Source organism: Engystomops pustulosus, chromosome 1, assembly GCF_040894005.1.
Source record: "Engystomops pustulosus chromosome 1, aEngPut4.maternal, whole genome shotgun sequence".
NCBI classification, from domain to species: domain Eukaryota; kingdom Metazoa; phylum Chordata; class Amphibia; order Anura; family Leptodactylidae; genus Engystomops; species Engystomops pustulosus.
This window is the reverse complement of record NC_092411.1, coordinates 168,010,341-168,026,210: the sequence shown is the minus strand read 5'-3', so window position 1 is coordinate 168,026,210 and position 15,870 is coordinate 168,010,341. Positions and strand designations below refer to the sequence as shown.

General features: G+C 43.1%; 1 protein-coding gene across 12 annotated transcripts in view; it reads left to right on the top strand.

Moving 5' to 3' along the window:
• ADGRL3 (adhesion G protein-coupled receptor L3) overlaps positions 1-15,870 on the top strand; it is a 1,100,912-nt gene that overhangs the window by 410,861 nt on the left and 674,181 nt on the right. For all 12 annotated transcript variants that reach the window (XM_072113828.1, XM_072113827.1, XM_072113826.1 and 9 more), the window contains one exon: positions 6,070-6,173. In XM_072113828.1, coding sequence (XP_071969929.1) covers positions 6,070-6,173 — 104 coding nt within the window. The remainder of the gene's footprint in view (positions 1-6,069; positions 6,174-15,870) is intronic.

Genomic DNA, 15,870 nt, shown 5'->3' with positions numbered 1-15,870 from the left:
GATGTTCAGCAGCAGCTGGCGCGTGTATTGGGATGTTCTGCAGTGGTTGGGGTGTATCATGGGAGGTTCTGCAGCAGCTGGCGCATGTATTGGGATGTTCTGCAGTGGTTGGCGTGTATAATGGGATGGTTTGCAGCAGCTGGCGCATGTATTGGGAGGTTCTGCAGTGGTTGGTGTGTATAATGGGATGTTCTGCAGCAGCTGGCGCGTGTATTTGGAGGTTCTGCAGTGGTTGGGGTTTATCATGGGATGTTCTGCAGCAGCTGGCGCATGTATTGGGATGTTCTGCAGTGGTTGACGTGTATAATGGGATGTTCTGCAGTAGCTGGCGCGTGTACTGGGATGTTCTGCAGCGGTTGGCGTGTATAATGGGATGGTTTGCAGCAGCTGGCGCATGTATTGGGCTGTTCTGCAGTGGTTGCCGTGTATAATGGGATGTTTTGCAGCAGCTGACGCGTGTATTGGGATGTTCTGCAGCGGTTGCTGTGTGTATTCCTCAGAGATTTTGGTCCATATTGACATGATGGCATCACACAGTTGCCGCAGATTTGTTGGCTGCACATCCATGATGCAAATCTCCCGTTCCACCACATCGCAAAGATGCTCTATTGGATTGAGATCTGGTGACTGCGGAGGCCATTTGAGTACAGTGAACTCAATGTCATGTTCAAGAAAGCAGTCTGAGATGATTCCAGCTTTATGACATGGCGCATTATCCTGCTGAAAGTAGCCATCAGATGTTGGGTACATTGTGGTCATAAAGGGATGGACATGGTCAGCAACAATTCTCAGGAAGCTGTGGCGTTGCAACGATGCTCAATTGGTACCAAGGGGCCCAAAAGAGTGTCAAGAAAATATTCCCCACACCATGACACCACCACCACCAGCCTCAACCGTTGATACAAGGCAGGATGGATCCATGCTTTCATGTTGTTGACGCCAAATTCTGACCCTACCATCCGAATGTTGCAGCAGAAATCGAGACTCATCAGACCAGGCAATGTTTTTCCAATCTTCTACTGTCCAATTTCGATGAGCTTGTGCAAATTGTAGCCTCAGTTTCCTGTTCTTAGTTGAAAGGAGTGGCACCCGGTGTGGTCTTCTGCTGCTGTAGCCCATCTGCCTCAAAGTTCGACGTACTGTGCGTTCAGAGATGCTCTTCTGCCTACCTTGGTTGTAACGGGTGGCGATTTGAGTCACTGTTGCCTTTCTATCAGCTCGAACCAGTCTGCCCATTCTCCTCTGACCTCTGGCATCAACAAGGCATTTCCACCCACAGAACTGCCGCTCACTGGATGTTTTTTCTTTTTCGGACCATTCTCTGTAAACCCTAGAGATGGTTGTGCGTGAAAATCCCAGTAGATCAGCAGTTTCTGAAATACTCAGACCAGCCCTTCTGGCACCAACAACCATGCCACGTTCAAAGGCACTCAAATCACCTTTCTTCCCCATACTGATGCTCGGTTTGAACTGCAGGAGATTGTCTTGACCATGTGGCCGTTGAGTGTATTGGATGGTTCTGCGATGGCTGGCGCATGTATGGGGATGTTCTGCAGCGATTGGCGTGTATATAGGGATGTTATGCGGCAGATGGCGCATGTACTTGGGGGGTTCTGCAGCGGTGGCCGCGTGTATTCTGCAGGTTCTGCAGCTCCTTGTCCTGCTTATCAGTGATTTTCGTAAATTGAAGCTACAAGTTCCCTATGGGACTGAGCACCTTCTTTTTTTGTTTACTTTATTTAAGATCAACACTTTCAAAGGGCCACTGACAGAAAAATTGCTCCACCAGTCACTTAGTACAACAAGGAGTGTTCCAGCCACCACTGGACTGAAACAATCTTGTCCAGCACTCTGGCGTCTTTCTTCTGCGCATGCCTGAAAATGGGCATCTCTCATCATCACGTGGGAATAATGCCAGCTTCCAGTCATACACATTAAAAAGAAGCCAGAGTGCTGGACGAGATGTCATGCATCGCAAGCTCCAATGTAAATGATCTATTTTTTTATTTTACAGCAAATATTGTTTTGGTCCAGTTGTGGTTTAGTACAGCAGGAGAAACACTCCTTGCTGTACTAAGGACTGCTGGAGGGATTGTCCTGTCGGTGTCCCTTTAAATATTGTACGGCTCTCGCAGAATTATATTTTAAAATACGTGGCGCTTATGGCTCTCTCAGCCAAAAAGGTTCCTGACCCCTGCCTTAAAGTATTCCATAAATTAATTTCTAATGTCAGCTTGCATAGCAACTTCCCAACCTTGCTTTAATTACTCAAAACATATCTCTTGGTGTCTGATTTTTAATTAAGGATGCCACTCTATCCATAGTGGTATACTGACCCTATATAGGCCTCTGATTCTGCCCTCTCAAAACCAATGATGCTTTTTACATGCAGAGCAGCCTCAGGCAATCCTTAGCCTCTAAACATTAATTATTATCATTTTCAGTAGGATCTGCCAACAATCTATTTTCAAGTTCCAATACCCTGGTTTTAATCCGCTGTAAGTTTGCAACCCCCTTTTTCTTAAAGTGCATAACACAGCCCCGTATCAAACCCCTCAGGTATGTCTTCTGTGCATCCCAGCCTACTCCCTCATCCTGAACCCCATTCCAACTACCCCCAAAAATGTCATGTCCTCACTAATTTTACTTTAAGCCTAATAGGCTTAATTTTATGAAATGTAATCCCTATGATATCACTATTAACCAGCGTAAACCAGACAGGGCGTGATCCAAAAGACCCCTAGCACCTATGTTAGTTTTTAGTCAGTCAAAAGAGCGTTATGTATTTTGGAGTAACATGTCCGTAGACCAATCTTCTCCAATATTCTACCAAAGTGAGGTGGACTGACTTCCATCTGTATTGATCTTTTCCTAACTATCTCGATTCTCATGCACAATTTTATTGAAGTCACCCATTCAGTATACAGGCGGCCCCCTACTTAAGGACACCCGACTTACAGATAACCCATAGTTACAGACAGACCCCTCTGACCTCTGGTGAAGCTCTTTGAATGCTTTACTATAGTCCCAGGCTGCAATGATCAGCTGTAAGGTGTCTGTAATGAAGCTTTATTGATAATCCTTGGTCCCATTACAGCAAAAAAATGTTTAAACTCCAATTGTCACTGGGGCCAAAAATTTTTTTGTCTGGATCTACAATTATAAAGTATACAGTTTCGACTTACATACAAATTCAACTTAAGAACAAACCTCCGGACCCTATCTTGTATGTAACCCGGGGACTGCCTGTATTGGAATATTATTATATTTATCTACCTGATTCCAAATGTCAAGGAGCAGATCCACAGGCGCAGTTGGAGGGAAAAAACACCCAGTAACATTACCTCCCGTTCATTTAGCAGACAATGTAAGATGACATATCTGCCCTGTGGGTCCACTCTTAGCATTAGTTCTTAAAATTAACACGTTATCATTATGCACACTCCATGTGTGTATTCAGAGAATGTCGAGTGATAATAATGGCGTAGACAGGCTTTCTTAACCTTCTGAATGGATTCCTTTAATAAATACTGTATATACTGGCGTATAAGACTACTTTTTAACCCCTTAAAATAATGGCTACAGTGGGGGGTCGTCTTATACGCCGGATATATGGGGGCCGCACTGTGTGAGGTGTTTTTTTTCCCCGTCAGCGCGCAGAGAGCCGCTTCCTGGGACCGCCGCGCATGCGCGGCAGTCCGCCTCTCACAGTCATTAGAAGAGGCTTAGTACGCGCTGATGGGGCGGCGCGCTGTATGCTAATGCAGCCACCCTGTCACAGCGGTCGGCGTCATAGAGCTGGGGGTCACAGACGGCACTTACAGAAGCATGTCGGATCTTCATTAATATCGCAGCTTACAGTTATGATCACCAGGCACTTGCTCTCTTGTTTGTTTTGCAAAGTTTTAAGCAGACTTTTTTTCATTTGGGAGAGGGGTAGTCTTATACAGTGAGTATATACCAAATTCTATATTTTTAGGGCAGAAGTTGGGGGTCGTCTTATACGCCCAGTCGTCTTATACGCCGGCATATACGGTAAATCTCCTGTAGACAAACTACATCTGGCTGGTATGAGGAGCATAGATCAAATACTGCTCTTTTTTAATCTTATTATTCAGACCTTGTACATTGCATGACAGGAGTTTAATCATAGGATTATAAAATCACATAACATACATTCACTTTTAATGACAGGTCCACCAGTCAGTTCCCCCTCCCCACTTTAAAAGCCCAGGTCATAACCTCCCTGGACTCATCACTGGATTCAGCATTACCTCTGCCAGGATCGAGCTACTAACCGGCCTTACCTCCTTGATCCTTGGGACCCTTAGTTTTCTCTTCATGAATGATCTTACCAGGTAAATCAGCAAGAATGTAACCCCCTTACATCTCAACCTCTTTTCGAAGTCCACATAACTAGCCCTTTTTTTAAAAAATTTCTTGAGGATAATCTTGAAAAATCATAATTAGGGCAGAGTTATACTCCAACTTCTCCACTTCCCTCAGACTCTTGAGAATATTATCACGGTCCCTTGGTGAAAGGAGACGCACCAGGATACCTCTCCTAGGGTCACCAGCTGCACGCATTTCAAAAGGAACCCTGTGTGCGGTACCCACCAGTAATACCCTGGTGCAAATTTTCTGCGGAAAATTTTTTTCTAACCAATTGGACATAAAACCTTCCCCCTCCAATCCTTTCTGGAAACGTACATTTCTTAAATTGTTCCTTCTTGACCTATTTGCAAAGTCTAAAAGCTTCCGTTGGACCAATTTTTCTGATTCTTCCAGGTCTTTCATCCTTTTCTGTAAATCAACAAACGAGTCTTCTATGTTACCTATTCTGGTCTCTGTCTCTTAAACTCTTTCTCTAAGAGTACACAATAGCTGTGCTCTCTGTACTACTATCACACCCCCTCCATCCTCCTCATATTGTGGCCTCCTGTCCTCCATACTCACGCACATTGTGGCCTCTTTCTTCCTCCCCCTCATATAGTAGGCTCCTGCCCCAATCCTCCTTCATATTGTGACTTCCTGTTCTCCATCCCCCTCATATTGTTGCCTCCTGTCCTCCATCCTACCTTGTATGGTGGCCTCTTGTCCTCTATCCTCCCTTGTACTGTGGTCCCTGTCCTCCATCCTCCATTGTACTGTGTCCTCTGTTCTCCATATTGTGACCTTTGTCCTCCATCCTTCCTTGTTCTGTGGCCTCTTACCTCCATTCAACCTTGTAATGTGATCCCTGTCCTCCATCCTCCTTTGTACTGTGGCCCCTGTCCTCCATCTTCCCTTCTACTGTGGCCCCTGTCCTCCATCCTCTGTATTGTGGTATTGTGGCCTCCACACTTGTCTGGCTGTGTGTGATCATGTCCTCTTCACTGACTTGCAGTCATCACGTGGAAAAAGTGTTATACAGAGGGGAACAGGAATGAACCAGAGCTAAGGGAGGTCCTGATTGTAGTAACACTGGATGCAGCTTACCTCTCCTCCAAGTCTGAGGGAGGGTGGGGGGACCCCCGGACAAGCCTGGTCAGTGTGGGATGCAGAAATATTAGGCTCCCAGGGCTGGGAGCGATGGGCTTGGGCCCCAGGCCCCCTTGATGGACCTGTGTATTTTTCCAACCTTATCTACTATGAAACAATAACAAATTACTATACTTTGGGTTATTTAGCAAAGAAAAAAAGGCTTAGAGGTGACCTTATCTATTATAAAAACTATAAAAAGTCTATATGATATAAATGGGTCTGTGGTGAGGGTGTATGCTATTTAAGAGTATGAGAGGCCACACGTGTGTAGGGTGCACATGAATTTGTCTGTAACAGTAGGGTCTGTGACTGTTTACAATAATATTTATATTATATTATTCATATTCCTGGTTAAAAATACAACATGTAATAGATGGTCCCTTTCGTTAACTTCCTCCACCATGACAACCCACAATTTAAGTTACTTTTTTTAAATCCACAGTGGAAACACCGTCACACTGTAATACTCTACAAATGAATCACTTGTAAGCTTGCTCATGTCCATTTTCTTCCAATGTTACGATGTGTTCTGTATTTCTGCTTTAGGTGTGGCAACATATACATGCATTGCTCCAAATGCAATATGGAATCCACAAGGACCTGATTTAAGCAACTGCTCATCTCCATGGATCAGTCATATTGCACAAAAGGTGACATTTTTTCAGACAATAATGGTACAACTACAGGTCAAATATGTGTAAGAGTTTTTTTTTCATGAGTAAAAATGCAAACTCCTGAGTCCTGAGGAATTCCAAGGTGGCTGTGTACTCATTACTGCATGCATTCTACCATTGTGAAGTAGCCGGAGGACATCAGAATAACCCTTAAAGGACATAAATCTTTTAATTAATGGTCTTTACACAAGATAGGTAAACATCATAATAAAAATAAAATAATGCTTTTCATTGTGCAGGTTTAATAGCAGTTTTGTTTTCTTGTATTGGTGATATCTTATATTTGGGGTTTGGATGGTGATTTTCAATTTTTAACGGACTTTAGGAACTTTACTTAATAATTTATTACTTTATTTTTATTTTAAAAGATATTTTGTTTCAATTATTTTTACTTTTTTTTACGTGTCTCACTATTGGACATGAACAACTAATCATTCGATTGGTTGTTTATTATAATACCCTGCAATACTGATGTATTTCAGGTTATTAGAACTGTTAACCTGTAAGAATTCTACATGAATTCTACATAATTTTCTCTGTCTCTCCTTTCACCTCATTCTGTACCCCTATTAAGCTATTAACCTTCAAACAGCACAGACTATAAAATTCATGCAACTTAATGATTTAATGAGAGAACACAAGGTATTGTGGCATCTGAGGGCAAAGTGAATTGTACTCAGATTCAGGGCAGATACAGTAAGAGGTAAGTCTCTTTCCACTTCACCACTGGTGAGAAAGATTTTTGTCAAATACTTTCAGAATAGAAAATGCCATAACTTTGGAAAGAAATTGATGAGCAGCACTATATAGGCACTGTTCTGTATGTTTTTAAATGGGGAAACACGTATAAGAATTTGATGAAATCATTATAACTTTGGAAATAAACTCTAAATCTTTTTGTGGATTTCATATGACTGGATCCATTTTTTCCAAACTATTTACAAAAAAGGTCTATATGACCTCACTGGTACCCATTAGAAATGTATTCTCATAAAACATCACTTTTATTAATTGTATGTTAAAACTTATTTCATTAAACTGGGTAGGATCACGGTTTCAGAAATCTATTAAGAATCACGAAGCCTGTTTCGAAGTCTATTATATTGTGTCTCTTGTAGTGGGTAGATGGATAGATGAATTTTCAACTTGCACGTGTTATGGTGGTTTAATGTCAACCAACAGTCAGTGTGATCTCAAGTTACTCGTTATCACTGCTGTAATCTTGGGATAAACACTAATATCCTTCATTTAGGCCTTTTGGACTTAAGCTATTCAAACGCTCAATCCAACGTGCTTCCGTATATTTGCATTTCCCTGTTGAGGCCCTATTTTGATCTGGTCAATTGCCCAAAGTTTTAGATGGTTCATGTCTCCCCTGTGTTTAAGTCTGACTAGGGACTATCTTTATCAGTCCAAACTGTACTGAGATTTTAGAAGAAAACTGTGTCCAAGTAGCTCTTTGCTGCAGTTAGTGTTTAATGTTGGAGTAAAGGCCTTCCACCGTCCAAGCTAGCCCGAAAGGTATTTGAGGGTACCCTAATATCTTGTAGTCTATTGATCAGGTCATTTGTATCCTTTATATAACAGGGCAAGTTAGCAATGATGCATGATGTTATTCGTCCTGGACACAATTGGTCGACCAGGAATCGCAGTTACTTATTATGCAAAAACCAACAAAAATTGCGTGGTGCTGCACCTTCTCTCTTATGAGCTGTCCTTAATGGTCCTAGATGGATCCAGCAAACATCCACTATTCAATAATCCAGTAGAATAAAAACTCTTTTGTGACCGGAGCTCAAAAAGATGATCCATGCACGTTTCCTCCTTATTTGTGCACCAAACACAAGGGATCACTTTCAGGGATAAGTCACCATTCAGACCAGAAACCATCAATATTTTCACTCCTGTCCTAGTCTCCTCCACTCACTGTATATAAGAGACATATCCAGACATAGTGTAGACAGTTTCAAACTTTTAAAACTTTTACTTCCAGTTCTACTCACATATGTAGATAAAAAAATGCTTTGTGAAAAAAAATATTTGTGATATGCGCATTTTTTTCTACATATGTGAGTAGAACTGGAAATAAAAGTTTGAAAGTTTGAAACTGTCTACACTAAGTCTAGATATGTCTCTTATATACAGTGAGTGGAGGAGACTAGGACAGGAGTGAAAATATTGAAGGTTTCTGGTCTGAATGGTGACTTATCCCTGAAAGTGATCCCTTGTGTTTGGTGCACAAATAAGGAGGAAACATGCATGGATCGTCTTTTTCGTTTTTGAGCTCCGGTCACAAAAGAGTTTTTATTCTACTAGATTACTTATTATGCACTTTAGGGAGGGGGCTTAAAACATGGAGATAGTGGGTTTTTGTTCAAAATGTATCATCTCATCTTTAGTAATGAGATTTTTAACAAGGCCATCATCCAGGATAGCCGTCAATTCACGAAGGAAACTATTTGTTGGATCATTAGATGATATCTCATATCTCATATTTCTCTATCACTGAATATACCTTTCACCATTTCCACATATTGATATCCATCCAACAGTAAAATGGGAAAATGATTATAATAGTTTTATCGAATTTGAAAGTTGCCACTTTGGCCCTTGGTTACTGAACATCCCTAAGGGACCCCAGAGATGCCTGAAGGCAGTGCCATTGGCGCCTCTGATGTCATCTTAAAGGCACAGTGTCAGCCTATGCATGTGTAATCGTATCGACCCATAGAATAAAGATAACATGATTATTAGGCTATATGGCAGTAGTGGCGAACCTATGGCACGGGTGCCAGAGGTGGCACTCGGAGCCCTATCTGTGGGCACCCAGCACAGAATTAACCAGATAGGACTCAAGGCTTCCTCCTTCAGTCCAATACAGCCCAGGGCGCGCCACGCTCAGTGCTATTTTAAATTGACACCTACTTGGCTGCCAGGAGCGAGAAGGTGTGGGCAGAGATGGATTATCTTTGAAGCTCCTGCTTTGGGTCCCCTGATTCTTCCTGTTCAGGGGAGCCTGGAGGGAAGCTACAATCCAAATGTCTCCTGCTTTCTATTGTATTGGTGTCATCAGGATGCCAATACGATTGAAACTTGTGATACAGCAGAGATCAATAGGTTACCGCTCAAATTGTCATGTTGGCACTTTGCAACATAAAAGTGGGTTTTGGTTGTAGTTTGGGCACTCTGTATCTAAAAGGTTTGCCATCACTGCTATATGGTGAACACGAAATAAAAAAAGTAAAAAATCCAGTACAGAATTGATGCTTTTCGGGGGCGGAGTCAGGCCGCGAACCGTGATGGCAGCTTGAGAGCTCGGCTCCACGTGGCAACTGATATCTGAAGCCCGACAGCACTGAAAGAGAGACCATAGCATGGTGAAATACGGAGGAAGTGCACCCAGACAGCACCAGGCACCGGTAAAAACACTGAAAAGCCAAACAGACCTTAATCAATACTTACTAAAGAAGCTCCGTTCTCCGCAAGGAGCGAAAGCCAAGATGGTGGCGGGCCATGTGGAGCGCGAAAGAGAGGAGGAAGACTCAGAGGCTGAGAGCGGTGGGGGTAGAGAGGAGGTGAGCGGGGAAGAGGAGATAGCCCCTGTTTCACGGAACGGTATACAAGGCTCTCACCCCTGTAGCAAAAGAGCTGTCCGATATTAAGGAGGACAAGGGGAACTCCTGGAGTTTAGCAAAGGTGTCAGAACTGTGTTAAGGCGACACACAGAGCAAATCAACACAGCGCACTTGTGGCTAGAGGACCAAGAGAATAGAAGCTGCCGAAAGAATATTAGAGTAAGGGGAGTCCCTGAGACGGTAGCGCATGAATCCCTACCTAAAATGGCGAAAGAGGTCTTCACGGAACTGCTAGGCCAAGAGGCAGCACAAAGGATAAAAGTGGAGAGAATTCATAGAGCCCTCTGCCCGAAACCAAAGAATGGAGATCCCCCTAGAGATGTTATCTGTGGGCTTCTCTCACATACTGACACAGCGGCGATTATGAGAGGGGCAAGGGAGGCTGGAGAAATTAAATATGAAGGATCTAAGCTGCAGATTTATCAGGACATTTCTCCCTCCACCTTAGCGAAAAGGAAGATAATAAAGCCCTTTATGACGAACTGAGATCCAAGAACATCCGCTTTAGATGGCTATACCCGTTCTGCATCTTGATTTCGGGAGAAAGTGGCACAATAACGGTTAAAACACCAGAAGCAGCTTGTGAAGTGCTACGTTTCCCAAAGATGAAAATCCAGTCTTGGCTCCCACTTCCATCACCAGCCCAGCTTCCAAACATACCTGCAGCAGAGCCGTAGAGTAAAGCAGGACAAGGCAAGTCCATGAAGCAGAAGAGACAGAGGAGCAGAGACTCAGAAGGCACCACCTGAAAATTGAGGGTTTCACTCAACCTGTGTAAACAGTGTATCAGAGTCGTGTGAGTGGCTCTCATAAGAGCGATTTAATTGTAATGTTTTGGTATTGATATCTTTGATATTTTAGTGGAAGCTAAGCAAGGTTCTATAATGTTGTATTTAAATTACAAAGTGTGATATAGAATATATAAGTTCACGTTACTTCCCCACCCCTTGGTACCCTGTAGCCCTCCCCTCCCCCTTTTTGTCTACACTCCCCCCCCCCCAATTGTCCTCCCCCCCCCCACAGATACAAAAAAACTGGCCTACCATAGTCTATTTCCAAGTTACTACTCCCCCCTCCCCCCCCTCATAAGGGCTCTAAATGGAACATCGCCTCCAGTTATAGATTTACAAAGTGCCCACCTTATACTCCTGGTAGAAAACACCCAAAATTACTACTAACCCCCCCCCCCCCCTCCACACACACACACACACACCGATCTCCTCCAGGGGCTCAGAATATAGAAATTTCTCTATTATGACGGATTTAACGTTTGCTTCATTTAATGTCAGGGGTTTCAATGAGCCATGTAAGAGGTGACAAAGCTAATTTTATCTTACTACAAGAAACACACTTGAAAGAAGGTAAAGTGCCACTTTTACCACACTCGATATACAACAACTGGTTAACATGACAGCGGAGATGCAGGACCCTTTTGGACGTTATATCTTTATAAAAGGGAAAGTAGGCAACCAAATAATATCGGTAGCTAATCTTTACGCCCCTAATGTTGAGCAAACCCAATGGCTCGTTGAGGCTCTTGACAGGTTTGACCTATTCAGAGAAGGTTTATGTGTGGTAGGTGGTGACCTTAATGTTAGCATAGACCCTATGCTTGACACAACGGGTACCCATCATATATCCCACAAGAAACTGAAGGTTATAAGAGATAAGCTGTCCAGACTACAGCTAGTGGATGTGTGGAGGTTACTCCATCCGGACCAAAAAGAATACACATACTTTTCAAATTCGCACCAAACATATAGCAGGCTAGATTATATTTTTGTATCACAAAAACACGTCTCGCTAGTCAAAAAGTCCATGATAGGGAACATCCTGTTATCGGACCATGCCCCAATGATATGTACGCTGGATAACCCAGGGATGTGTAAGGGTGACTGGAGGTGGTCCTTTAATCATACTGTATTTGAGGACCCAAAGCATTTTGAGCAAATCAAAAAGATGCTGGAAGCATACTTTGATAGACATAAAAATGAAAAAATGTCCCATACCCTGCTTTGGGAGGCGCACAAAACAGCGCTAAGAGGAGAGTTTATTTCAATTGGGGCGTACATCAAGAAAAAGCAAACTAACTTATTAAATAATATGTTAACTACGATTTGAACACTAGAGAGAGAAGGCGCAAGAAACACTGTCAAAGTTAACAGCCCTGAGGAATGAAGTTAAGAACATCCTCAATGCAAAGTCAGCTAAACTGATGTTAGCAGCAGATTTTATGCCCACAGGGACAGGGGAGGTAGACTCATGTCCCCATGGATAAAGAAACAGAAGGAAAAGACATACATAGGAGAGATTAAGACAGACAAAGGGGTTAAGACACAAGATACAAAAATAATAGCTGGAGCTTTCAAAGCATTTTATGAAGGCCTCTATAACCTGTCAGCCTCCTTAGCAGTACCAAACACTAAGGATATTGATAAATTCATAGAGCACCTAAACATCCCTGCCCTGTCAAGAGAAGACCAGGACTTCCTGCTGGCGCCTTTTACAGAAGAGGAGCTTAAGAAAGTACTCAAATCCATACCAGTAGGTAAAGCACCCGGCCCTGATGCAATCCCCATTATTTATTACAAAAAATTGCAAAACCTGCTCCTCCCCCACTTCACGTCCGTCTGTAACAAATTGTTGCAGGGTGAAACACTGCCTCGACAGTCATTAGAAGCCCACATCTCCGTGATACACAAAGAGGGCAAAGACCCCCCTTTATGCAGTAGCTATAGGCCCATCTCGCTAGTTAACACGGACGTGAGGTGGTGGGCTAAAGCAATAATGGCCAGACTTAGCAAACTTCTCCCTAGCGCCATAATATACCCTTAGTTTTAATAGGAACTGACCCTGAAAAAGCGTTTTATAGGGTCAACTGGGTATATATGGAAAAAGTCTTTGAAGCCTATCACTTCCCAAAAAAGTTCATCCAAAGCATATTTTCACTTTATACAAACCCCAGCGCTTCGGTCAGGGTTAATGGCACCCTATCGGAAACTTTTAGGATCACGAACGGGACGCGACAAGGCTGCCCCCTGTCCCCATATCTATTTATATTAGTGATGGAGACTCTACTAAGAAGTATACAGTCTAAACAAGAAGTAGAAGGGCTAAAAGTAGGAAAACACACCCATAAGATGGCTGCGTTTGCAGATGACCTATTGATTTTTACCACAAACCCAGAGACCTCTATTCCAGCACTGATAGAGATATTTACAGAATTTAGTAGACTATCGTATTTTAAAATAAACCTGGAAAAATCAGAAATACTAAACATAAACCTTCCCAAACATAAAATAGAAGTACTCAAGACTAACTCCCCATGGCAAGGGCCAAAATATTTAGGAATGAAACTCCCAGCGAACCCAACTGATATTTTCAAACTTAATTTCCAGCCCCTTATAGCCTCTATTGAAAACCAATTATCTTCGCTACAAATCCCCTTCCTATCATGGTTTGGAAGAAAAAATTTAATACAGACCTACATCCTCCCGAAAATTACCTACCTCATACAAGTGGCTGCAATCAAACTCCCAAGGAGTTACTTTACTAAGTTACAGAGATTATTCACAAGATCCTTATGGGATAGGGCAAACCTCGCCTAAACTACAAAATCCTTTCACAGAACAAATCTGATGGGGGGATTAACATGCCACTCGGCAGTCCAGATTAACAGATGGACTGAGCTGGTCTCCCCCAATTGTAAAAACCTGTATCTCAGTATCTCAATCTAGAAAGATCACAGCTTACGGTCAATAATCAGCTATTCCTGTGGGGAATTACAAATGCCAAAGCAAAAGAAGGAAGAAAGGGTATACTGGTACAAGGACTGATAGAAGTGGTGCAAAAGCTGCGAGAGACAACACCAGTAACTAGTACCCCCTTACCCCAGCTAGTCTGATCCCATACCTAATAGATAGCAAAATAAATCCAGAAACATCCTACTGGAGTAAACTCCAAGAGATGCACCTGAGAGAACTGGCGCCACCAGAAAGTCTCACAACTGAAATTGCAAAAAACAATATGCGAAGTACACTCACCGGCCACTTTATTAGGTACACCATGCTAGTAACGGGTTGGACCCCCTTTTGCCTTCAGAACTGCCTCAATTCTTCAACAAGGTGCTGGAAGCATTCCTCAGAGATTTTGGTCCATCTTGACATGATGGCATCACACAGTTGCCACAGATTTGTCAGCTGCACATCCATGATGCGAATCTCCCGTTCCACCACATCCCAAAGATGCTCTATTGGATTGAGATCTGGTGACTGTGGAGGCCATTTGAGTACAGTGAACTCATTGTCATGTTCAAGAAACCAGTCTGAGATGATTCCAGCTTTATGACATGGCGCATTATGCTGCTGAAAGTAGCCATCAGATGTTGGGTACATTGTGGTCATAAAGGGATGGACATGGTCAGCAACAATACTCAGGTAGGCTGTGGCTTGCAACGATGCTCAATTGGTACCAAGGGGCCCAAAGAGTGCCAAGAAAATATTCCTCACACCATGACACCACCACCACCAGCCTGAACCGTTGATACAAGGCAGGATGGATCCATGCTTTCATGTTGTTGACACCAAATTCTGACCCTACCATCCGAATGTCGCAGCAGAAATCGAGACTCATCAGACCAGGCAACATTTTTCCAATCTTCTACTGTCCAATTTCGATGAGCTTGTGCAAATTGTAGCCTCAGTTTCCTGTTCTTAGCTGAAAGGAGTGGCACCCGGTGTGGTCTTCTGCTGCTGTAGCCCATCTGCCTCAAAGTTCGACGTACTGTGCGTTCAGAGATGCTCTTCTGCCTACCTTGGTTGTAACGAGTGGCGATTTGAGTCACTGTTGCCTTTCTATCAGCTCGAACCAGTCTGCCAATTCTCCTCTGACCTCTGGCATCAACAAGGCATTTCCGCCCACAGAACTGCCGCTCACTGGATGTTTTTTTCTTTTTCGGACCATTCTCTGTAAACCCTAGAGATGGTTGTGCGTGAAAATCCCAGTAGATCAGCAGTTTCTGAAATACTCAGACCAGCCCTTCTGGCACCAACAACCATGCCACGTTCAAAGGCACTCAAATCACCTTTCTCCCCCATACTGATGCTCGGTTTGAACTGCAGGAGATTGTCTTGACCATGTCTACATGCCTAAATGCACTCACTTGCTGCCATGTGATTGGCTGATTAGAAATTAAGTGTTAACGAGCAGTTGGACAGGTGTACCTAATAAAGTGGCCGGTGAGTGTATGTGGTGTCCACAATTTTTTTACAGCAATACAATATCAAGCAGATAGTTTCAGCTTTTAGAGAAGTTCACCAACCTTTCCAACCACTAACACGATTAGAGACCTATATGATAAGTGATCTTTCCAATAGAGGGAGAGTGGCCACGATATATATACCCAGCTGATGATTACAACAACGAAACCACACTTCCTATTACACTGGGAAAGAGAGCTAGGTGAAGTTTTTACAGAGCTAGAAACAAAACAAATACTAAGGAACTCCATGGGTTCTCCAGATGCATCAGGATACAGGAGAACTCTTATAAACTGCTCACTAGGTGGTACAAAATCCCACAATTCCTGCATAAAATCAACCACAATATCCCACCTGAATGCTGGAGGTGCTGTAATGAAGAAGAAACCTATTTGCACATCTGGGAATGTTTTATCATTAAACCCTTCTGGGATAAAGTACTGGGGGAAATAGAAGACATTTGTAGCATATGCTTGCCTAGAGACCCGAGTCTTATCTTTGGCACCCAACAGAGATATTTAGCCCAAAGAGGCATGATCTGACCACACAGCTACTTTTTGGAAACAGGATAAAGCCCCCACTTTAGAGATCTGGGTAAACAGAGTAGCAGAAATTTACCGATTGGAAGAGCTTGCGTCCTGGGCAAATGGCACCAGGAAATAATTTCTGAAGATCTGGGGAAAATGGTTGGAGCACTGTGGGACAGAGAGAGAGTAGCGAACCTGCTGCTCAGAGAGGAGGATAACTTAGAAAAGTAGAATAGAGGCGAAATCTTTGTCC